The sequence below is a fragment of the Lampetra planeri genome, chromosome 34 (genome assembly GCF_965212315.1).
Source record: "Lampetra planeri chromosome 34, kcLamPlan1.2.h2, whole genome shotgun sequence".
In the NCBI taxonomy this organism is placed as follows: domain Eukaryota; kingdom Metazoa; phylum Chordata; class Hyperoartia; order Petromyzontiformes; family Petromyzontidae; genus Lampetra; species Lampetra planeri.
This window is the reverse complement of record NC_136140.1, coordinates 3,561,341-3,586,772: the sequence shown is the minus strand read 5'-3', so window position 1 is coordinate 3,586,772 and position 25,432 is coordinate 3,561,341. Positions and strand designations below refer to the sequence as shown.

The 25,432-nt window shown below is 51.0% G+C and overlaps 1 protein-coding gene across 10 annotated transcripts in view; it reads right to left on the bottom strand.

Annotated features, from left to right (window-relative positions):
* Positions 1 to 12,127: 12,127 nt before the first annotated feature.
* The window catches only part of LOC144730032 (GATA-binding factor 2-like), a 40,888-nt gene continuing 27,583 nt past the window's right edge, over positions 12,128 to 25,432 (bottom strand). For 9 of the 10 annotated variants that reach the window (XM_078610503.1, XM_078610501.1, XM_078610502.1 and 6 more), the window contains 3 exons: positions 23,331 to 23,479; positions 14,659 to 14,784; positions 12,128 to 13,605 (listed from right to left, as the gene is read on the bottom strand). In XM_078610503.1, coding sequence (XP_078466629.1) covers positions 13,300 to 13,605; positions 14,659 to 14,784; positions 23,331 to 23,479 — 581 coding nt within the window. In that variant the 3' untranslated portion in view covers positions 12,128 to 13,299. Of the gene's footprint in view, positions 13,606 to 14,658; positions 14,785 to 23,325; positions 23,480 to 25,432 lie in introns of those variants that run through there. The other variant, XM_078610508.1, reaches the window with a different exon arrangement.

Below are 25,432 nucleotides of genomic sequence, written 5' to 3'. Positions count from 1 at the left end.
AAGGTGTCTTTGGAGACTTGACCGAAAACCCGAGCGTGGGTCTGTCTTTGTATTACGAGGTGCTCGCTCACAGCACTTGCTCCTACAGTCTGTTAGGGCCATCGGGGAGATCGTTGACTTTGTATTACGGCTGTGCCAACACATTCTGAGTTGGCATAGTGGGGAGCGCAGTTGCTGCATCCGCCAGTCATCTCAGTCAGTCAACCCATGGCACCTGGGTCTGTTCTGGGACCTCCTGCCAGCAGGCTTTGGGCACTTCACGTGGTGAAAGGCCTCACATGAGTACCTGGAACGGTGTGTAGTAAACACCGTCACTTGGGTGACAAAGGCGGTCGGGCGTGGTGCTGGCCACACACCCCACTCGTTTGCCCGTGTCGGCCTTCATAGGCGCTACTCACAAACAGCACTTGCCCCAAAAGTCTACTAAGTCTACACGGGGGAATCTTTGTTTTGTCTTGTTTTACGAATGGGATATCCAGGAACACGGACCTGGCGTGATGACGATGTATTCAATTAAATCGATTCTTTCACTTGCAATGCACGAATCCATAATTTGCGGTGCAGGATAATTGTATGCCAACGTTATATTTAGGCGTAATGGAACGCGACAGAACAGAGGAGATGGACCGAACAAATGAGACAAACAATGGCAAGGAGAGACGGCGAACGAGACAATGTCAGATGAATTTTCAACAAGAAACGAATCGGGCAATAGATTAACAAAGTTCCGCATTTTTTTGCGAGTCATTTAAAAGTGTTTCCACGTAATTAAATGATTGTTGGGCGGTAGCTCATCTCTTGGCTGTGCTGAGCCAGTAATGGAAATTCCACATTCCTCAGGATGGCACCAGACTGTCTATGATAGCCACTGTTAAATAAATGCCGGCAAAGTGCCACTCATTAGCCTAACAATACCAACGCCCGTGGCATTACAGGAGGCCGAAAATAATGACAGTGGGTGGTGGCTCGCACATTTGTTTGGACGTTGCTTGGGTAAAGCTGCAAATGCCGCTGGCTTTAACTTGCGCTTGGAGGGATGGCAGGCGTAGCGAGCAGGGCTCGCATTCTCGCCATAGCTGCATAAACGCTCTCTCTATGAATCGCCAGTCTCGGGACAACCCAGAGCCAATTTAAACGTCTTTTCGTTGCGACACTGGTGCATAGGCCGTACGCGCGGCTTGTACGGAACGCATGTCCGCGCAAGAGTCTAGGTCAGAGTGACTTCCTGCTCATATGGACGTTGAGGCCAATGCCCAACCTCCCGTTTACAGGCCTGAGCCAGTGGTGGAAATTCGACATTCATGTGACGGGGGTGAGTCTGTCAAATAGGACCGTTGACTTTCTCACAAAGTTGTACTTCATTGTATCGACCCTGGAGCGATGATGGGCTGAGTCAACCCCAACTAGAATTAGACCGGGCAACCTTCCGATTTTTGAGTGGCTCACTCTGGCCTCTAGACCACCACTATTGGGGCATTACGGGAACCGACTCTGTTTGTCATGGAAATGAGTTATTTGGTGCTGCTGCTGCTGCGTTGGGCAGTGGTGCACATGTACAATTAAGAAACACAATTTCAACAGTACATTATTACTCATCAATAACACTGCGGCCTCAAAAGTTTGAATCTATAACAGGCGACGTTTTAGGCAATGGCCCTTTAATGTTGAAATATGGTAAAACTACCCGCATGACCGACACAGCATGAAGCCCTCATCCAATAGTGGATTGACAGAAAGCTGTTAACTAACTATCATTAACTAGGATATATTTATTTATACCAGTTAAGGCCCACTGAAAAATATGTAGCTTTTTTTGCAAAAGCGACCTGGCCACAAATGACAGCTCAACGAAGTGGCTTATCATCACGGGGAAATGCATAGCAGCAGCCAAACAATCTAAACGCACATCGATTCTAAACGTGGAGGGGGACAAGGCGGAGAACCCGTTGAAAAATAGCACACGACCACGGGGAGAGAGAGACACTCCAAATATATTGGCGGAGTCAGGGTTGGGATCGAACCCACGACCTTCTGTATACCGGGCAAGGTAGTTAACATCTCGCCACCGTGGCGTCGTTAGTCTTTGGTCGCTACTCCCATTGCATTGCTTTAGATGAATCGGTGTCATTTTTTGACGCAACGACTCGCTGACTTTCCCCCCCCCCCACCTCCGGCTTGTGCCCCTACACCGGTACAGGGCATCACAATGAGGCACGTAAATAGCCGTGGCCCGGAGTTCAGGTTGATGTGAGGTTTTTAGCAGCGAGGTGGGAGTTCAGTGAGCGCTCCAGTACCCGGATTTTTTAAACAATAAATTTTCCAGAATCACTTCCTCCTGCCCAAGCTTCTTTCCTTCCTGCCCATAGTATGTCCATGACATCATGTGGTGTTACAGAGGCCCACAGGACATCGCGTGGAAGTTAATTCAGCACGAACATGTGCGTTGATTCACTTGTTGTGCACTTATTGACTTGGTGTACGGCGTTTTACATTTTGACTTCATGCATCACGCTTATGACAGCATGGACACATCTCTCAGAATGGACGCCAGGTTCTCTTTAGATGTCATCATCAAGACAATCATCATCATCATCATCATCTTCACCATCATCATCATCATCATCACCATCATCACCACCATATTTCATAAGTTTATATTTGCGCCTCGCACAAGTTACAGTCTAAAGCGAGTCCCCAAGCGCCAACAGGATTGATAATTTTAATTTTCAATAAGAACATTGCACTGCACATCGGTAGCTCGCACGCACTTAGAATCTTATAAACTAAGCAGGGGTTGAGTCTATGTAGTGCTTGGACGGGTGACCTCAGTCCCCAGTGCATGCCAGGTTGCTATGGGCGACTGTCGGTCACTGCGATGGTGGCCATCATTGTTGTACTGTAGTTCTATGCTTCCACATATATGCTCCAAATGCAATGATCGCCCGTCTAGCCTTAGCAGACCGTTGGGGCAAGTGCTGTTAGCGAGTAGCACCTATGAAGGCCGGCACGGCACGCTCGGGGGTGGGTGGCCAGCACGACGCCCGGCCGCCTTTGTCTCCCTAGTGGCGATGGGTTACTCATTTGAGTCTATGCTCCATGCATTTACCCACCCGCACAGACCAGCGTGGTGAAGTATGGTCAAACAACCGCCGTGATTGGAAGGGCATGGGGAGGCCTCCATTCAGCAGTGGATTGGCTGCGGGGCCAGGTATGTCCAGGTTGATGGATAGGCGGATGAACTTTGCTGGACTTAGGTACATGTGCTGTGGGTGGCACGTTTGCGAGATGTTAACTACATCGCCTGGTATACAGGAGGTCGTGGGTTTTATCCCGCCTGCTGTATATTTGGAAGTGTGCGTGTCTTTCTCTCCTCGTGGTCGCGTGGATTTTTCTCCTAGTCCTGAGGGTTTTCCCTGCACATTTAACATCAACATCACGCGTTTTGAGTATTTGACTACGATACATTTCCACGTGATTAAGCCACTTCGTTGAGCTATCATTTGTGGCCAGGTCGCTTCTGAAAAAAATTGCTATATAACTCAGTGGGCCTTACCTGCTGAAATATAATGAAAACAGTTTAGTTCAGATTATATACCCGTTCAGAATGAATGACAGTGCTGCCTTGAATGCTTCGGTATTTTGTCGCAATCATTTAACAATGTTGTGGTCGAGCGATCGTAATGCTCGCGCGTCACCTTGCCGGGTCTAATCCCACAATCTCCTGGCGGTTTTCAAAACGATGTTCAATAAAACGTTAAGACATCGCCATCATCACCGCCACCGCCACCACCATCGTCATCATCGTCATCATTGTACTCGTTCCAAACCACAGCATGTTACAGGTGTGATGCTACAACGACTCACGATTAACGAGTAGCGGGGCAGGTGAGCAGGCGACATTGTGCGTGGTTCTCGTGAGCCGAGCTTCGTTTACAAAGAAGAGCGATGTTTTCCTACTTGACGAAACTGCAGACATGACAATAATTGGCAAACACAACAACAATCACCAACAACAGCAGCAAAGCCTGCTACGTTGTTGTTTTTGTTTCGTTAAATAATGGGGCGCAATCAGCAACATAACGTGGTTGGGATGGGCCCTGGTGTACGGAATGAACTGTCTGCATACCCACGTCTCTGTGCCTATCTCCTTGTCTGCATACCCACGTCTCTCGGCCAACACCAGTGACGATTATCTGAACCGGTCCTGGGCCTCCCCTAGGTCGACTCAGCCTCAAATGAGTACCCGGTGCGGTGTGTAAACATCGTCACTGGGGAGAGCGTTGTGCTGGCCACCCACCCCCTCGTGTACCGTGCCGGCCTTCCTAGGTGCTACTCGCTAACAGCACTTGCCCCAACAGTCTGTAAAGGCTATACGGGGGATCTTTTTTGTGTGTGTTTGTGTGTCACGCACGCGCCGGGATTCCAGGTGTAACAAAGACACGCGCGCGCGCACACAGGTACAGGCACGCGCGGCTGTGCGCACCGTGCAGGCGACACGGTCGACGCGCGTGAAAGCTGAAATCTGCGCGGCCCCACAAAGCCTCCTCGCGCGCTGCTTGAATCAACACCTTTGTGCCAGGGGCCATGGGATCAGGGCCCCGAGATGCCGATGCTGATGGTAGTGGTGGCGATGCTGCTGCTGGTCGTGCAGCGGTGAGGGTGGGTGGGCGCTGGGTGACCTAAGCGTCAGGGGTCATCGGACTTTAAGAGAACAAAAAACAATTACAGTAATTTCGTATCGTTATTCTTACCTCCAATGGTCAGAAACGGGTGAAAGTAATAATGCTACACCTGTGTGTGTCTGAAAGAACTTGCCGCTGACTGTTTTCCTGTGTCGACGAATCTCCGCGGCGATGTTGGGCGCAGCAGCGTCTCTGTGTCACAGGGCGAGAGCCGGCCTGGGTTTACAAAGAAGAGAACTTACATATCTGTGTTGTTGACAGGTGTTTAAGTGATGTCAGCCCAGAGCCACGGAAGGAATGTGTCGGTCACGAGGAAGCAGGAACCAACCGAGCTGCATGGAGTCGACACAAACAGGGCCAGACCCGAGTGGAATGGGCGCCGTGGTGGTGAGATGTTAACGATCACCAACATCAGTGACGATTGTCTGAGCCGGTCCCGGGCCGCATCCCTTAGGTCAACTGAGCCTCAAATGAGAAGCTGGCGCGGTGTGTAAACATCGCCACTAGGGAGACAAAGGCGGCCGGGGTAGTGCTGCCCACCCACCCCCTCGTGTGCCGTGCCGGCCTTTAAAGGTGCTCGCTAACTCCACTTGCGCTGACAGCCTGTGTAGGCTATACGGGGTGTCTTTGTATTTATCTTTGTGCATATATATCACTTGATACAGCTATCGTGCTGTGACAGTTCCACCTGAAGACGGAAGCTTGTGTTGCCTCCGAAACGTCGATTTTTATTTTATTTTTTATTTTACTTTTATTAATTGAAATTTTTTTACCTACGTGACTTTACCGAAAAAACCTAAGAATATGAATCCTTGCAGTCACGAAAGCTTCAAATCTAGAATTAATAATCATACGTTATAATTTGAGATATCGAGTCAAAAATAAAGTTGCAGCCATGCAACATTTAAAGCGAAACATTTTTCGAGAACAATTTTCAAGTACAAAAAAAAGATACCGAAGTGGGATTGAGCAGGACACGTCCCTTGGAAGAGGTGATGGCTGGTGGTCGAGACGAACGATGGAGTCGCAGCGAAAGGAGGGACAACCCATGGGAGGGCGTCAAATAGGGAGATGGAGCCACCGTGGCGACAGATGTTGCAGGGCCGGATTACGACATTATGAAGCCCTGGGCGATGTCAAGCTTAAGAGGCACCATGGCATTACCAAAAAAATGTGTATTGTTATTATAACCAAAAAGTCTATGAAAATTGAAATAGTAAAGAATTGTGTTTGCATATACACCGAGGCGAATGTGCGACCGATGATGCTAAACCTTCAACTTCGTGTTATTTTTATATATTGTATTTAGAGGCCCTTCATAATGTGAGGCCCTAAGCCCCAGCTTACTTAGCTTATGCCTAGACCCGGCCGTGAGATGACGCATGCAGCCCCTTCAGTCAATCCACTTCTATATCAGGACTTCCCCCTCCCCCCCTCCTCCCATGCCGTGCAGGACATTTGACCATACTTCACCACCCTGGTGAAGGCGGGCAGCGTAAATTATCGGAGTGTCGAGCAGTGCAGCACAACGGCATCCTACATCCACAAGCACGTGTGGTTAATGCAGACATGATTCCGTGCAAAAAGGTTTCTGTTTGTTGTTTTAACATCTGGACACCTTTTGATTTAAAGCTTTCGTGAGTGCAGGGATTTATATTCTTGATTCTTTCGGTAAAGTCACGTAGGAGGGAAACAATAAAAGAATAAATAAAGAAAAATGTATATTAACTAATAATACAAATACATATTTTATACGTTATTATTTTATTGTTTCCCTTCTACGTGACTTTACCGAAAGAACCAATAATATATTAACACCTGTTTCATTGCCGTAAAGGGTAACGCATAAACTTAAACCTGTTTATACACTGTGGTCGCGCCATCCAAGCTCTATCCAGGTTCAAGGCTGCTTCGTTTCCAAGATCCCATGATATTGGTTGGGCGAATTCCAGGTGATGTGGTCATCGGCGTTGTTGTCGTAACTCTAGTTTTTGTTGTCATCTTTGGAACGTACGTTTGGCGTCGTGTGGTTAGTCGTAACTCGACTAGTCACCCAGATCTTGACCGAGTTTTTGTCTATCATGAAGGTATGGATCGGTTTAACACGTCGGCTTTCGCGACCAATATCATCCATAGTACAGGTTTTTTTGAGGGTTAAATCGCGTAAATATTAACGACACATTTATATTTTACGCGACCTAACCCGCCCCCTCCCAAAACCCCCGTGTATTATTGAAGGTATGGAATGCCGAAGTCTAAATCACCGGCAGTGGGCCAAATCAGGTGAGCATCGAGCAACGGAGGAGGAACGGTGATGCAAGTGGCCACCTAACTTTGATCCCTGGCCGTGGTTGATAGCAGTGGCGATCGATTTACTGAACTAATCCCGTGCCTTCCCGAACATCCCCTACGTCCGACATGGCACGGGGAAGCCGTCATCCAGCAGTGGAGTGACACACGGCAGTAAATAGTTGTTCATTCGTTGATTATCGAGTGAGGTTGAGGGTTTTTTTTTTACAGAAACTAACCAAAACTTGAGATGATCTTCTTGGTTCTTTCAGTAAAGTCACGTAGAAGGGAAGTAATAAAATAATAAAAATAAAACACAATAAAATAATTCTCACGACGTTTCGGCCACAACGCAAGCAGCCGTCCTCAGGTGAAAACCAGGTCCGTCGAGGCGACAAAGTCTGAATCCAGGTCCTCGACGGACCTGGTTTTCACCTGAGGACGGCTGCTTGCGTTGTGGCCGAAACGTCGTGAGAATTATTTTATTGTGTTTTATTTTTATTATTTTATTACTTCCCTTCTACGTGACTTTACCGAAAGAACCAAGAAGATGAATCCCTGCAGTCACGAAAGCTTTAAATCGAAACTTGAGATGATGTTTATCGTGAATGGACTTGTGTGGTGTGACCCAGGGTTGTACAAATTCCAGTCCGTTTGGCCCCAGTGCAAGGGTTTCGTGTGTACCAATCATCAGGCGCGTGCAGTGTGTTCAGTGCAGCTTTGATTTGTAGTTGTGAATAGAGTAATAAATTGATAGAGGCGGAAAAGGCGTACGGTTGGTGAGGTGTTCCAACTGGATTTTGAAAAAGAAAATCCCTGATGTATATTCACACTGCCCTAAACGGGGAGCAATATATCTACCTATGAATATTCGACTAACGAACTTTCAGAGATACGAACAAAGTTCAACCGCAGTGCAATAGACGGCGGTGGTGGCATCTACGTCTGCAGAACGTGAAGAACCAGTTGGCATCTACTTCTGCAGAACATGAAGAACCAGTGGCATTTACATCTACAGGAGATTATATAACTTGTATAAAGCCATTAATCGTGTTTAGTGTAGATGCCATGCAAAATGTTTGGAATTGACAGGAGTAAAGTTAGACTAATGAACAAATCGACTTACGAACAGACCTCTGGAACCTAACTCATTCGTAAGTAAATGATTCCCTGTATGTATATAATAAAGAGTAGGCGATGTGTCTTCAGAGCAGTGCTTATTGACGAATGCGTTGAGGGTTTTTTTTGGTGAAATTTGTGCACAATACCACGATCGCAAGCGAAATAAAAAAAATCCAAACGGAGCAACTTCACTCAATTTATGTGCTTTATTTAAGCTGCAACAACATAGCGAGGATAGTAATAGCATTCAAATATATAAACAACAGGTTTTACATATTAACAATAACTTAACTTCACTAAAAAAAAAAGATGAACAAAATAATGATAACGACAATAATACCAATAATATTAATAACGACCGGAAATTGCTTGTTTAAAAAAAAAAAGCACGAGAATTATAATTTCTTATTCAAATACTGTACGGACCGCCCACCCCCTCCGACTAATAAGAGCCCATTGGCACAAATAACTTAATAGGAGTGATCGCTGTGGCAAGTGGGGGGAGGAGGAAGGGGGGCGTGGGAGGGGGGGGGGGGCTACCACCTCCACGTGTGACCCCCCCCCTCCTCCACACACACACACACCCATACCCATGCGCGAAACGCACAGCAGTGGCAACGAACGAACAAAAAGAGAGAGAGAGACACGCAGGGGGCCGTTCCGTTCATTCGCGTCGCTCTTTCGAATGTTTGGTCGGGCGAGCGAACGTGCGCTGTTGATTTTAAACGAAAAGGGAGCTGGTTGAAAGTGGGGGGGGGGGTTGATACTCTTTCACAGTACGTGTTAACTACTGCAGCTAGTGCGTGCAGGTCGTGGAGGGAGAGGTGGGGATTGAGTGGGGAGTGGTGGCGCAAGTGGTTAGCGCACTTGGTTCTATGAATCTGACGGCGCGAGTTGGGGGCTATTCGAATCCAGGCCACGGCTGTGTGTGTGTATTTATATATATGTATGTTGAACTTCTTTCGCACCGTACGTAGCCAACCGTGCTAATCGGAGGCGCGAGAGAAGTTCCACGTACATACAGACAATCTGGCGACACACGAGTCGGACGTTCGATTCCAGGCCACGGCTGACACGCGTGGCGAGCGGATATCTATACCGGTCCTGTGCCCAAAGCCACCACCGCCCCACCTGCATCACACAGCCCGTCGTGGTGCAGTGCGGTCAAACGACAACTGACAGACCAACTGTAAATATATCACCGTGGCGGTTGCGACCGTACGAATTATTACCACGTTGCACTGCAGTGTGCCGTGCGTGTCAACTGCCCTCCAACCTCCCCACCCCCGCCGCCCATGCACCTCCGATTAGCACGATTAGACAAGTAACGGTGCGAAGGGAGTTCAAACAAACATACATACGTTCGTACAAACATAGCGAATTGGCTATGGCCACTAATATGCTCCGGTGGGTAAATTCAGAAAAGTGCATCATCGCCCGCACGGCACAATGGATGATGACGACGAGGATGACGACGACGACGACGACGATGGGTCGTGCTTGAGCCGTGGGATGATGCGGATTTGTGCGCGCCGGGGCCTGCCGGTGTTTGCCAGGCGTCCGTCGTGCAAGACCGAGATACGGCGACAGGATGGAGGCGCAGGAGGAGGCTCAGAGAAAAGGGCCTTAAACGATTCCAAAATGAAGCTGTCACGCCGCGACTTAAATCTGCGTTTCTCTGATTGAGACGCAATGTGAGCACGTGACGCTTTCCAAGGGCACATGACAATAATCCGTGAGTGCGCGCGTGCGTGTTCGGGACAAGAGGCCCGGGTTGTTGGGGGTATGACGGGATTTTGACGCAAAGGCCGCAAAAGCTGGTCACTCCGGCAATGCTCGCTGACCGTCAAAGCAGTCGACACGCACGCACATGCGCGCACGCAGTATTTCAAGTGTGCGTGCGTAGACGTCGCAGGGAGAGGAAGCGGCGTAATTTTGGACGCTGGGATTTCAGAATGAGATTCGAACGTGGGCAGCAGCAGGCGGCCGCCCTCCCTCCGCACGGTCTCGCCCGGTCGTCACAGAGCGCCGTTCGGCACGACGTGTCCGACGTTTCGCCCTGCACGCTGAGAAAATGTTTTTGTTTTTCTCTCTCGTCGCCGGCACTTGGGCACGTGCGGCGAAACGTCGTGGACATCGCGCCGACAGAAACAAGGAACAGCAACGCAAGGAGAATAATCAACAACCGCCCTAATCGGAACAGCCGCTCCGGTACAATCCCGCGAGAAAAACAAAGTGAAATAAGAGGCGGTCGATGGGTAACCCACTGCAGCGAGTCGTCGTGAGCAACTTGCAGATGCAAGTTTGGAGGGATGGGGGGAGCGTAGAGACACTGGCGGTTGTTTGTAGCATAGCGGGCCTGTTGCTCGCCCTCCCCACCCCCCGTACACATTTTGTATATCGCCAACTTAAAAGTGCAGCTCTCTCTCCCTCCCCTCTCCTCTCTCTCTCTGCTTGGCTCAGCGAAAAACAACACAATTGATACAAACTGCGGTGCTCGTCGATATAGTTATGGCTCTGTGGTCCCTCTGAGGCATTCACAGACTGTGGGGGGTTCATATATAATACATAAGTAAAAACAAAAACGCAACATCATCCACACTCGCGCAGCGATCATTGAGAAGGGACGAGAACGATAGTACAACATGTTTTACTTCTTTCTCTCTCTCCCTTAACCTTGGCTCTGCAATATGTATACACTTAAGCACAGGCAAAGGCTCCTTCAAACACTTCTGAATTTATATACACCCCGATAACAAATAGCAACAGCCTTATAATTGCTAAGCTCTTTGCATATATATAAATGTGAAATTCAGTGGGGGGGGGGTGCCCATTATATGAACACGATCAATGCCGAGGGTCGCCACGTGCAGCGCACGCGGACGCAATGACAGCCCCACCCCTCCCCCCTCGTCTGACGCTCGCGCCCACGTGGTTTAACTATTATGACGTTTTGTTGTCGTTTATAATTGACTCTTTGCCGCTACCGCCGCCGTCGTCGTTGTTGTCAACTGCATCATTGGCTCCCTTAAAAGTTGGCGTCACGCAATGTCCCTGATTTCTTAGCGCAAAGAGAGAGGAACCACCCGCCAGCGTACTGGTGGAGTGAAGAGTCGTGCGCGCGTGTGTGAGCGTGTGTGTGTGCGTGTGGGGAGAGAGACACCCCCAGAGACACCCCCAGAGACACCCCAAGAGGCACTGTATGCCCAAGAGGAATGCTGCTCCCTTCTTCCTGCTGCCAGCTCAGCTCAGGAGCCACCCAGCTACGTCCCACCTTCACACCCCACCCTGCCTGCCTCGCTCTACCCCCCACACCCACCCACCCCTCCACCCGCACCCCCCCTACTCCACTCCCATCCAACCTTCTCTACCTCCAAAGCTCCTCTGGCTCACTCACCCGTGCAGGTTAAGTTCCCTAAAAAATAAAAACTGGTTTGGGCGGCGTGCCACAAGCATGAGCTGTGAACGTCTTCAGTTCAGAGTGAACATGCGAAGGGTTTGAAATCCGCCTCCCTTCGCTTTTGTGTGTGTGTGAGCCTGTGCGTCTGTGTGTCTCTGTGTGTGTGTGTGTGGGGAGCGGTGGTGCAGCGGTTAGCGCTACTCTGCGCCAAGAACTCGGCGAGCCGAGTTTGGTTCCCGCTCACGGCGAACGCCCCCTAAGTCGACTTAGCTTCAAATGAGTACCTGGTGCGATGTGTAAACACCGCCACTAGGGAGACAAAGGCGGCCTGGCGTGGTGTTGGCCACCCACCCCCTCGTGTGCCGTGCCGGCCTCCATAGGTGCTCGCTAACAGCACTTGCCCCAACAGTCTGTTAAGGCTACACGGGGGATCTTTGTCTTTGTTGCGTGTGTCTTTTTTGGTTTGTTCTTTCCAAAGCTGTGACGTGTGGCGTCGTGGAGTTGGGAGTCTTCTCGTGTTCATTTCGAGCCCCCGGAGGGGGAATGTCGTTGCCGTGGTCTATAACTTAATAAAAACGATGTAAGAGGGTTGGCGTGTGAACACAACAATTGAAAGATTGGGAATGTGCAAGGGTAGAAATTAGATATATATATTTGTACATATGTATATATATTTTTTTACTTCAATATGTAATTAACATTAAGACACACTCATCCCAATATACAGACGGCACTTATGTGTGTATACAAGATACATACACACAAGGTGATACGGACGTACACACGCACACATACCTAACATATATATCATATGCTGATATAACACGGGTGACATGTTATACCAAATGACAAAACAATCATGGGACATGGCTTTAACATACAGTGCTTAACATTCTCACATGGGATTGACATGCATAACATCTTAATGTATTCCAGTAATATGACCTTTAAAAAGGTACGCATTTATAAAAAGCTTTATCAATACAAGTTTTACATATAGGCAGCTGCATTAATTTCCTTCATTACATTGTCACGCACATGCTAGGTGGTTTTTTTTCTTTGAATAACGGGCCTTTCGACAAAAACCAGGGAATTTTTTTCTTGAAATGAGCGTAGCGAATTTTTTTTGTTCGTTCATTCGCTTTACACGTTCTCACATTCGGTAAAACGGCACGGCACTCCAAAATGTGGTTGCGATCCAATGTTTTTCCAAGTTTCGGTTTCCGCACAACGCCCGCGGGTGCTCTCTGTCCGCTCAATTCGTTTGCTTTCGTTCGGACCGTCTCCTGTGTGAACGTTTCTCGCAGACATTTCTCAGTCACTCTGGGACCAAAGCGCAAAAGTCCACCTCTTACGTTACTCTGTGGACGGACGCCGCCACTTTGGTGAGTTAAAAAGGTCGTGGTGGTTTGTGGTTTTTTTGTCGACGGGGAACTGAACCAAGCCCGGCCTCACGATCGACTCGTTAAATAAAAAATAAAAGTAAAATTCCTTCGGCGGAGTCGTCGTTTGCGCCCAGCGTACCGTCCGGATATGATGTCAGAAACCGCAATAAAAACAAAACAAACAACCCCCCACCTGCCCCCCCCCCCCTGCCCCGCAGAGCCCCCTCCCAGCACCGTCTCCCACGAGCCTCCGCGCCGTCTCCACGCTGCCGCGCGCGACGCCGCTTGCCTCCCGCGCGCTCGCCAGCGATCCGGCGAACAAACGAACGATCGGTCGATCGCGCGAGCGACCGAGACCCATCGAGCGAGCCGTCGACCGATGGAGCCAGGCGAGCCGGACGCGCGCCGCCTCGGGGAGGGCCTAGCACATGGCGGTCACCATGCTGGAGTGGTGCGCCGGCCCGAAGGAGAGGCTGGTGGAGGGGTGCATGGGAGTGGGGGTGGGCAGCATGTGGCCCGAGTACGGGTTGAGGTGGTGGTGGTGCCCCAGGGAGCCCATGTGACCGGCCAGAGCCGCCGCGCTGAAGTGATTGGCCTTGTCGTGCATGGCCTTGGCGAGGTCGCCCTCCAGGCCGTCGGAATTCTTGCGGCTCTTCTTCGACTTGGTGGAGATCTTGCGGTTGCGCGTCTGGATGCCCTCCTTCTTCATGGTGAGGGGGCGGTTCACCTGTTGGCAGCGCGCGCGCCGAGTTACACTCCCGCACCGATCGCCGACCCTCCGCCCGACGTGCTTCTCGGCCAGATTTCCACGCTTGTCTTCCGCCGTGCGCGGAAATGTGATGTGGGGGGCAATAAAAAAATCCTATCGGACGACGCCCACTCCCCCAAACCGCACACCACATTTTGTGTTAGCCTCGCCCGGCTGTCGCAGCTTGCTACTGGACATCTGTGAAAAAGAGCTTCATGGCCCATTGGATTCCTCCTCCAGACTAAATAACGCTTCTGAATCTGGTTGGGCGAGTGCTGCTCGCAAGAGCCTGTTGAGGACTAATGGAGCTTGGGTTGCCAGGGTCGTAAGACGCACACGATGACGGCAATCGCAGTTGGGCGCCGTGCCAGGCTAGGTGCACTTTTGAGGCCATTTCTAGTTGCACATAGAGCGGCGTGCGTTCACTACAGACTCATTTATCCCGAGCAATTGAAAGGGGGACGTGAATTTCGAGCTACTGGGAGAGAGGCCCAGGACGGGTTCAGACGCCGCTTGCCGCTGACGTTAGCCGTGGCTGGCGCTGGCGCGACGTGGTTGGCGCAACGGCCCCGGGGCAAGAAAGACACGGGTCACCCCCCTGTCCAATTCGCGTCCCCCCCGCCCCACCTCCTCCCACTTCATGGCCTGGCCTATGGGCCTCGTTGCATCTCCCAGTGCCTGCACGCTCGATAGCTACGCTATACGCCGCCGACGGCTGGGAATCGAACTCGGGAACGGCAAAATCCACCGTCTCACCTCTCTCACCGCCCCCCCCCCCATAGAGACACACGAAGACCCACCGCACGCCCACGCTCACGCACCAGCGCGGGCACGCGCGCGTGCGCGCGTGAAGCGATCTCCGGTACGGCGATCTTGCGACAGGGGCGCCGGGGACAGGACTTTGCGACCGCCGACCAAAGCGGTGGAGAAGAAAACAGAAAAGAGGAAAATCGTTGGAGATAAGCGCGCCTAGGCGGTGGTGCAAGGTCCGCACAAGGCGATGAGCGATACTCCGGCCACATTCCAACTCACATTGTGCAACTTGTAGTAGAGACCGCACGCGTTGCAGACGGGGTCCCCGTTGGCGTTTCTCCTCCACAGCGTGGTGATGGTCGTTTGGCAGTTTGCGCAAGAGGTGCCAGCGCGGCGAGCTGCGGACTGCGCGGCAACGGGCGGCACGGTGGAGGGGGCGGAGTGGAGGGGGGGGGGCACACGGAGAGACGCGCCATTGGTATCGTTATCGGGGCATAGCGGCAAAGCCATCATTGGTGTCTATGCAATTAATTCACGTAACCTTCCTGGAAATAAGAGGTGTTAAAATGTTCACACGCACGCACGCTGATCACGGTCATCATCATCATCATGATCAATATTGTTACATCATCATTATCGCCATAATCACATTCATCATCTCCATTCTCATCACTTACATCATATCATCATTGAAATTAGCATCACTATTTCCACGATAAATATTTGTTTTATCATCGTCTTCGCCTTCATGAACATCATCATCATCACCACCGCGATTGCCATTTGTCGACATCATCACTGTCATCAGCATGATTGTCATCATCATCATCATCGGTGTCATTATTTATCAACCATTCTACACGCTTTCGGGGGGAGCTCTGCGCAGAACAGAAGCTTCAGGAGCTCTTTGCCCAAAGGCGTCGTTTGACCATACTTCGCCACGCTGGTCAGTGCGGGTTGGCGAAGGTGCGGGGGGAGCCACTGGATTGCCGGTTCAGTTAAAAAATACTCGCCACTCGCATCAACCACGGCTAGGAATCAAACTCCGCCTTGCATTGAGCAAAAAAACAAACCGCGGCCACGAAGCAACCCGCACGGAGGTTTGCACAATCCGCGGGTGTCTCACGGGCGTCATAACTATTCAAGATAAACTGTTGTTTTTATTTTTACCAGGTAAAGGCCCACTTCGCCGTATCGCTCTTTTTTTTCCAGAAGTGACCTGGCCACAAACGATAGCCCGACGAAGTGGCTTATCGTGGTGGAGATTTACTTGCAGCCAAATAATCTGAACGCGCGACGTTGATTTTAACTGTTGAGGTACAACAACAACAAAAACGTCACCGCCTCGACTCGCCACCACTCTGCCTCGACGGATCGCTCGCCACAAATAAAACCACGATACCCTCGGCGATCTCGTCAGGCAGCATGAGCCTTCATCGCGCGAACTCTGGGTTATCTCTGCTGCGGCGGCAGCAGATTTTCTTTGGCTGGCCGTCGAACAAAGACGGTCGCCGCAACGAACGCACTTTCAGATGTGCTTCTGTGGCCATCTGGAGCGCTCTTCCGTCCGATATTAGGAAACCACACAATGCGCTTTTAAATTGAAAAATAAGTTCTTTATAACTGCTTTGTTGCGTTTAGTCTGTTGTCCTCCTCCCCGCACCTCCGATTAGCCACGTAGGGTGCGAAAGAAGTTCAACATACGTAAACACGTACAACGGTGGGCGTCCTATAAACGTACTGGTCTCTGCCACGGGAATGCGGAAGATCTACCGCTGGCGCGGCCTTCGTCAACAGCAGCTCGGCTAACCCCCCTCCTCGCCACTCGTCTGGGCAGATGAAGACATTTTTACCGAAGCGCGTTCGGGGGGCTTGTGGGGGGGTTTGGATCGCGAAACAAAAAAAGAAACCGCCTAGACAATTCCCTCGCAGCGGACGTCAACTCCTCACTACTCCCGATTGGGGTGTCACTCGGCCCGTCATCCCTTCTGGGGTCGATGAAATAACCACCGCTCCGTGAGGCGGTCAACATCGGTGGTCCTGCGCGCGCACGCGTGGTGGACTTCTATCGCACCGTACGTAGCCAACCCATGAACCTTTAGTACGAATAATATTGGTCGCGAAAGCCTTCTGCGTGTTAAGTAGACCAAATAAACCTTGGCTGTGGCCCAATCCTCATCAGATCTCCGACGCTAAGCGAGTTGAAGCCTGGTTGGTCCTTAGATGAGAGACTGATTGGGCATAGCAGGTGACAGGAGGCTTGAGCTGTGAAGTGCCCGGTCAATGGCAGTTAAACAATGGGGATTCGTTCTAGCAGGGCCATCAGCAGCAGAAGCCACGAAGTGAACATCGCGCTCAAGTCAACGAGCCAGACGGGGCTCAGCAGGGAAGACGGGCTGAGGCTTGGGGAGCGGTCACATTCCATGTCCAACCTGGTCGCACTGACAGCAGGCCCCACGCTCTGCGACCTACCTGTAGCGATCTACAACAATAACAACACATCACCATCCGCTGTTGCGTGGGATAACCCAAGGAGACATGTCGCTCAGTCACATATATATAACCGGAGTAAAGGCAGTCTCCCACCACGATGGACAGGGCATGGCGGTTGTTTGACCATACTTCGCCACGCCAGGTCCATAGCACAGAGCGCGCTAACCACTGTGCCAGCACCTCCACAACTCTTCACTGATGTTACGCAACTTATTGATGTTCATTCATACGGATGGCATGGACATTTGGCTCAGAATCAGGATCTGTATTTATACATGGAGGAATCCGATGAGCTCTTTCCCACTGATGTCCAGTAGGCTATTTCACAACTCGGTCCCTGTACTTTTCCACAAATCCTGAACCAGGACTGGCATTTCCATCGCCGGAAGGAACAATCCATAGGCATCATGTGACCATTACCGGACCGAGTGTCATTCTCAGGAATGTTGACCCTCTGCGGCATCCTTCAAAGGGCCAGACAGAGGCCCTTTGACGGTGCCAGATGTAGGCTGTACGGAGGGACGTGGCCGCACAATCCGCCGGACCCTGGCATTGCATCGAAACGTTCTCACAGGATTGACACCTTCTGGCAATGTGGGATTTGCAAAGATGGCTTCTGCCATCCAACAGGGAAATTCACGGGAATTCCCACCGAATGGAAATCTACAACCGTAGCTTCGGTTCGTGAAGGCAAAAAAACAACAGGCGCGATACGGAGGCGATGTTTTCCTTCGTAGCGAAGATGCACAACGAGCGCCAGAAAACCACGGCTGGGCAGGATTGCAACAGCGCGGAGCTGGTGTTTTTGTCTCACTCAGAAGCGTTTGACATCGAGCGATGAGCCCATGCCTTTGCTGACCGCTGGCCGCCTAACTGGCGTCGCAAGCTTCTCTCTCTCTCGCTCACCACGGCGGTGGGACGACGACATTGCGACACTCGCGCTCGCTGCCACGTGGAGATTCCGATAATCCTCCCTATCAGCGGCCCATCAGCCAACGTCGTCCTCGTCCGGTCTAATCTGGCGGGAGCCATCTCTCGCAAGATGCTTTATCTCTTGGCCAATGGGAGACCTGGGGTGCCGCGGTTACGCAGAGTTCTTTAAATTGTTTACGCGAGTTGGGATCGGCAGGGGTGGGGGGAGCTATTACAATGGCACACGATGTCCTAGCGTTGTTGTAAATGACGTCCGAGTAGAATTGTGGGTTGGTGTTAGGATCGCGGCTTGATGTTAGAATCGTGGGCTGATGTTAGAGTCGTGGGTTCATTTCAGCAGACAATGCACTCTGTTAATCCTGTAAATTCTATGTAGAAAAAAAATTACGAGTCACCTATCCAGCTGATCACTTTGTTCAAGCTGATTCAGTGGTAAGCATCCCGTCCTCACGATACAATTACACAGAACCACGGCCATGATATGTAAAGGATCTACATATCCCGTGGCGGAGCTAGCGGAGTGTGCAGGAGGGCATCCCCATTTCGTTCCTGGAACCCAGGCGCATGCCAACCGTGCGGGCGCTACCGTCACTGCGCACACAAATTGTATCTAAGGTCAAAGGTGGCCCCGCCCGGCTGCATTGACCGACGGGGCAAGTGGGCTCGGCGGCACCCGCTGAGTACGCTCGACCGCCGAGCATCGCGCTGCGCGCTCTCTCCTCGAACGTCGACCCCTCCTCGACACCTTCAGCAGGGCGAGCTCCGTGCCACGACGACGGATATCGACACAAACGAATGCACGGGCGCACGCGGAACGAAGGGCGGTATATATATATAAAAAAAGAAGAACCCGGCCCCGCGTGCGTTTGTGCTGCTCGTTGGCGTGCAGCGACGAATTAAAAATGAAAGGGCCCCCGGCGATCGGGGCTGCGCGTTCGCTCGGGCGGGCTAATCTCGCCCGAGCGTCGTGTTTCCGCTGCGCGCAGAACGGACCGCATCCAACGCCCTGCGCGCACGGCATCGGGGTTCGTGGAACGCGGACGACGGCTTGATCGTCGGTGGGCATGCGGGTGATGTGTTTACCGTTGCAACATCGACTGTCTGACATTGGCGATTCCTCTGTACGTGGAGTTTATAATTACGGGGGAAATCGCTCGTTTTAGCCATTTGCAGGCACGCGATGTGGTCAATACCACGGCATGTCTGTCTTTGTCTCCCCAGTGCATGATTATTGAACGTCGCACCGGGTACTTGTTTAAGTCTGAGTCGACCTAAGGCTGAGTCGACAGGTACAGGTTTGTACACACACACGCACGCACAAGAGATTTTAAGGAAGGGATTCAATCGAGTTTTGAGAAGTAATTTGGCACGGACAAAAGTAACACTGCCCTCACAGTAGGCGTATTAACAACGCAAATCCTTATCATCAGGCATGGGGGAAAAAACCCTGATATAACATCAAAGTTGTGGCAGTGGCGTTGAATGTAAATTCATGAAATGTTCTCTAAACATTTCGACCACGATTTATGTACGTTGACCAATTCCACGGACGTTACGTGAATATATTTAATTTAAGTTCTGACTTGGCGATGGGAGTGTTTATGAATGCGCTGCTGGCAATCCAAAACCTGGAGGTTCAAATTCGCACCCCACAGCTCGCTCAGCCGTTCATTCGCTTTGAGAGCCATTGACGCAAGCACCACTTTTGTGGGATATCTCATAGACCCGGACTCATCCCAACCATGAGAATGTGGAATTGCCACCGAGTAAACGCGAGAGATGAGCACTGCTCCCATCGTTACTTTGTTTGATCAACGAAACACAAAATGTCATCAATTTGGCCAAACATTATGATTTCAGGAAGCTCTTGAAAAACAGCCTGTAAAATTCTAGTGAGACATTTCCCCCAATGAAGGGACACTATTGTTGTTTTATTAATTGCCATTAGTGTCACAGTTATAGGAACCAAAATAATAAAGAATAACTAACGTGTATTATTATATTAATAATAAATATACATATATACAATTCGAGTGTGTGTGTCTATGTGTGGTGCAATGGTGGCACGATAATAAGCTCACTTAAGCTCGATTCCCGTCCAGGGCTAACATCAGCAGCGCTCATCCAATGCAGCGGTGGATTGGCAAAGGGCTTGTAAGTTATCACCACCACCACCACCATTCTTACAATCACTTTCATTAATGTTATAAAACGGACCTGCGCGAATGTTTGTTTATAAGTTGCTAACTTTCTCTCCCCATCCCAAAACCTCGCTCTCTCCCTCTCTTCCAGAAATTACAATAACAACAACGACGACGACAACAACAACAATAGATTCACAAACGCCATTGTCGCGAGTGGCATTGTGCCACCGTGCCTACTGTGTGCCCGCCGTGCCAGCGCTGGGGGCCACAGTGACAGCATTTCCGTTGTTTGTGAAACCTAATGACGACAAATACAAAGGTGCGGCTCCCCACGGCGCCGCGCGAGCCTCCGTGGCTCTGTTTGTGGGATTGGGAGCGGCGCTCAACGCACGCTGGGCTTAGCCAAGGCGGAGAGACGTTAACTACCTCCCGTGGTATGCAGGAGGTCCATGGGTTCGATCCCGACCCTGACGACGACTGTATATTTGGAGTTTGCGGTGTCTCTCTCCCTGTGGTCACGTGGATTTTCCTCCGGGTCCTCTGGTTTTTCCCTCCACATTTAGAATCAACATCACGCGTTTTTGTATTTGGCTGCTGTGCATTTCCACGTGATGATCAGCCACTTCGTTAAGCTATCAGTTGTGGCCAGGTCGCTTCTGGAAAAAAACCAGCCACACAGCTCACTGGGTCTTCCCTAGATGAGAATAAAACAAAATGATTTTAGTTTTTTTAGATTTGAGGGCTTGGGTCAACAAAGCTGGAGGATGCGCAAGGCGGTAGTGCACAGCGAACGTCGTGAAGCGACGTTCCCTGGATGGAGTCAGTGGCTGGGGAGGCATGGGTGGGCACAATCGACGAAGGTCGTGGTGATGATGATGATGATAGGTCGTGGTGATGATGATGATAGGTCGTGATTATGATGATGATATGTCGTGATGATGATAGGTTGTGATGATGATAGGTTGTGATGATGATGATGATGATAGGTCGTGATGATGATGATAATAGGCGTGGTGATGATGATAATAGGTCGTGATGATGATAGGTTGTGATGATGATAGGTTGTCGTGATGATGATGATAGGTCGTGATGATGATAATAGGTCGTGATGATGATGATAGGTCGTGGTGATGATGATGATAGGTCGTGGTGATGATGATGATGATAGGTCGTGGTGATGATGATAGGTCGTGGTGCCAGAAATGTAATGCCTCCACCACTCTCTCCTGTCCAATCTTCAACCTCCCCCCTCCCCCATTGTCATGTTTGTATCCCCTTTCTCTGCGCCCCTCTGGCACGTGGGGCCCGATGGCAGTTGCACCGCCTACACACTCGATAGCTACGCCACCACTGGTGGCGTAATGGTTGGAGCACCGCAATACGAACCCGGTAACCTGAGTTCGATTCCCGCTCACAACCGACAACAGTGGCGGATATCTGAATACCTGACCTGGGTCTCCCCTAGGTCAACTCAGCCTCAAATGAGCAACTGGTGCGATGTGTAAAGCATCGCTGCTGGGGAGACAAAGGTGGCCGGGCGTGGTGTTGGCCACCCGCCCCCTCGTGCAATGCCAGCCTTCATCGGCGCCGCTCCACAAACAACAGCGCTTGCCCCAACAACCCGATAAAGACTATACAGGGGATCCCAGCTTTTTGTTAGATTTTTTTGCTTTTTATTATATGTCTACATCATAGTCCTGTGTGTGTCGTGACCAGGTGGTGCACGGACTCTGTGCGGAGCCAGATTGTGAGAGTTGTGAGTCGTCAAAACCGCTCTGCCGTGGCCTTGAGAGGGACAAAGGAGCTGCCAATCAAACTCGTTTAATCACAGGAGTTCATCTTTTTGACGGGTTGCTGCTCAGCCAAGCGAGCGATACGGCACGTCTGCATCCCGTGGTCAAGGATGGCTCGCTGTTTACGATCTACGTGTTTACAAAATATCATGGAACAGTGCCGGATTACTCGCCGGCCGGCGTCCCACAAACAATATCAGCGCCCAGCACGATGTTGATGTTAACTACCTCACCTGGTATGCAGGAGGTCGTGGGTTCGATCCCGACCCTGACGCCTGTAAATTTGGAGTTTGCGTGTCTCTCTCTCTCGCCGTGGTTGCGTGGATTTTTCTTCGAGTCCTCCGTTTTTTCTTACCTCAACATTTAGAATCAACATCGCACCTTTAGAGTATTTGGCTGCTGGTAAAAATCTCCACGCGATAAGCCACTTCGTTGAGTTACCATTTGTGGCCAGGTTGCTTCTGGAAAAAGAGCGATATAGCTCAGTGGGCCTTACCTCGTAAAATAAATAAATAGTTGACTGAGTTTAGTACTCTGGCGAGCCAGACCCCCAGAAAGTATTCTTTGACGAGTTAAGCCCACGATACGGACAATACGCAATCGTGCTTATTCTAACCGCATGTTGCGCTCGAGCGTAGGTTACGCAACGTGTGTGCGCATGTGCTCGTGGGCGCGTGAAGCGAGCGTGTTTGACCCCATTGAATTTGCATGGCAGCAGGACACTTCCCCGGAAACTCAGGAACGTGACTTCTATGTTGATTCTACGATGTTCAAATTTTTTGTCGCTAAATTATTCGCGTCCACCGCGTTTGGCGCGTGTTCCTTTTGTTTGCTGAACTTTATAAAATTACAGCAAAGACAACCCAAGCCCTTATCCAAACCGTAGCTCAAACATTATTGCCCTCAGCATAGCCTGAAACCCAAATCTCCACGCGAGCCGTATCGCTCACGCTCGCTGTGGTTACGTGGAGTGCATGGGGCAGTGGAGCAGTGGGTTTTCACGCGGCGCTACGAAGCCCGGGTCCTACGCCAGGCTGCGGCTACAGTCGGCAGCGAGCGTGATATCTCAACACACAGCAACGACAGCCTCCGTGCGCCACTAAAGCGACGGTGACGTCACCACGATGCTCGTGCTGGGCTGTCACGTGACGTGGGGAAGGCAGCTTCGCTCGCTGGCAGGAGGTCGCGCGGGCAGACCCAGGCGCTATGGGGTCGACTGACCCATGTGACTGGCGAACGCACCGCATGTGCCAACTTTCTGCGGATCGGCACAAAGGCAAAGGTACCCCGGTGTGGCCTGCACAGGCTGTTGGGACAAGTGCCATTCGCTCACCGACACCAACACGAACAGCCGCCATTCGCCACTCAGTGATGACGACGTCACCACGGCGCCTGTGCCAGGTCAGGTGCACTTTGAGGCCACGTGTCGAAAGGCTCGCTGACAGGAGGTCACGGGTAAGGTGGTGCCATGGGTGGTCTAACCGATATGACTGGCCCGATGCACCACCTGTGCCCACCCCATACTGTGCCAACTCACGCTCCTCACTCGCTCACACACTCGCCCGCTCACACGCTCGCTCGCACTCACCAGCCGGCGCTTGGGCTTGATGAGGGGCCGGTTCTGCCCGTTCATCTTGTGGTAGAGGCCGCACGCGTTGCACAGGTAGTGGCCCGTGCCATCCCGGCGCCACAGCGGGGTGGACGTCGCTCCGCAGTTGACGCACTCGCGCCCTTCGGCTGCGAGAGAGCAACGGCACACACGCCACGCAAACGTTTCAGACGGCCGCTTCCAGCGACGCCGGTACCCGCGCTCGCGCAGCGTAGGTTTGCATCCAGCCCCTGGTATGAACGACTCTGACGCTTGCAGGGATACGTTTCTCGCTGATTTTTTTTTTACTTTTTTTTTTACTTTTTACTTCCGAGTAGCTGGAAGACTAGAACAGGTGACGCTTGCCTAGCAGTCACAGTGAAAGGTATACTGGATGTGGTGTGCCGACCTACGATATGCCCGACTGAAATGAAGGCCTGAACTGTGTTTCTAAAGCGGCGTCTGAACGCGGATGTGGTTTTGAAGCGCGCGATATTTTGCACCATCCCGGCCAACAGGAGCGCAAGTCTCCCTTTTGTAGGCGATGCTCCGATTGGGGTCATCTTTCGAATCGTTACAGCTTGTTGGGAGTCAGAGAGCGTGGTGCAAAGCGCGTTTGGCACTATTCTATATCGAGGTGACACTTAAAAACAATCGCCACAGCCAATGAAACAGCAGCCATCTGCTCACAAGCACTTCAGAATTATGCCAATATGAACCAGGCAATAACTTTGCATTCGAATTCTTCGCAGAATGTCGGTTCAGCTTGAGTCTCTCGGTGACCACTAACCTAAATCTCAACCCCTACGACCAACGTTCTAATCTCAACGATGTCTGCAGTCTATGACCCTGCAAGCGTCAAATCATATCCCTGGGCTGGAGTTAGGGTAAGGGTTCAATTGTCAGCTTACGTAGCCCATTCACGTAATGCGGACACACACACGCGCACAGCAGCACAGAAACAAACAGCGCAAATAAAACTCATTTCAGGTCGCTGCAAAATTTCCAGGCACATTTTGCGCTTCTCAGCTCGCGTAATATCCACAGAGAGGTTATGCGCGGCATCGTATCTGGCGAGACACTTTAAAGGGAGACGAAACAACAACAGCGGATACGTCGTGCGTAAAACAGGCAGGTTCGCGTTTTATGAGCTGCATTTTATACTTGGGGCAGTTTTGGTGTTAAATGTAACGAAAAAAAGTAAGTTACATTTCGTCGGGCGTTAGAGAGCGCGATGCAAGTGGGTACGAGGCGGGGGCTGGCAGGCGTTCCGCGTGTGAACAAAGCGCGTGTGTGCGTTCCGCGTGTGAACAAGCGCGTGCGTTCCGTCTGGGTGGAGCGGTGAAGCCTGTGCGTAAAAAAAAGAGTGGAGATTCGGAGCTTTTTGGGCTCGTTTTATTTAGAATTCCTCGGTTTGACGATTCATAATTACGCTCACAATTGCCTCTTGGGGTAGCGGAAGTGTTCGTGCATTAGAAGCTGCCCCCCCCCCCCCCTACAATGACACGGGGAGTGTCATTGGCGTACGGGTTAATCGTTGTGTGTAAAAACGCAGTCATAACTAGACTAATAATTTGAACGTTACGTTTGATCGTGATGTGCGGCACATATTGTCAGGCAACTGCGCATCATTGGACGGGGGCGTGGGAATTTTTTAAACTGCGAAGCCTCAATTCGGTGCACAATAACGCGAAATCACTCTGTCGGTCCATAAATGCGTCTTGCAATTTAAACGAGCTGCATTTAATTCAAGAGGCTTCAAAAGGGTTGAGGGTGGGGGGGGGGGGGCTCAGCGCTGGCGTTCTACAACGAAACATCAACGATGGCCAGCGAGCGGACAGAAGGCAACGGTGTTGGGAGCGAGATTTCAAAACCGAATTGCACATCGTTCGTTAACCACGATGCGGTTTGGGAGGAAAGAAGCGATTTCGCTCGCACGGGGCGTCCCCCCCCCCTCCCCTCAACGCGCCGCCTCAGCGATTGCCGAACGTCTACGCGATGTGTGTCGAAGGCAGGTGCAGAAAAGAAATGTCAGAACAAAATCACGTGACAAAAAGAAAATTTCAAAAAGCAAACAATTGGTTTCGTGTTTGGGGCTTTTT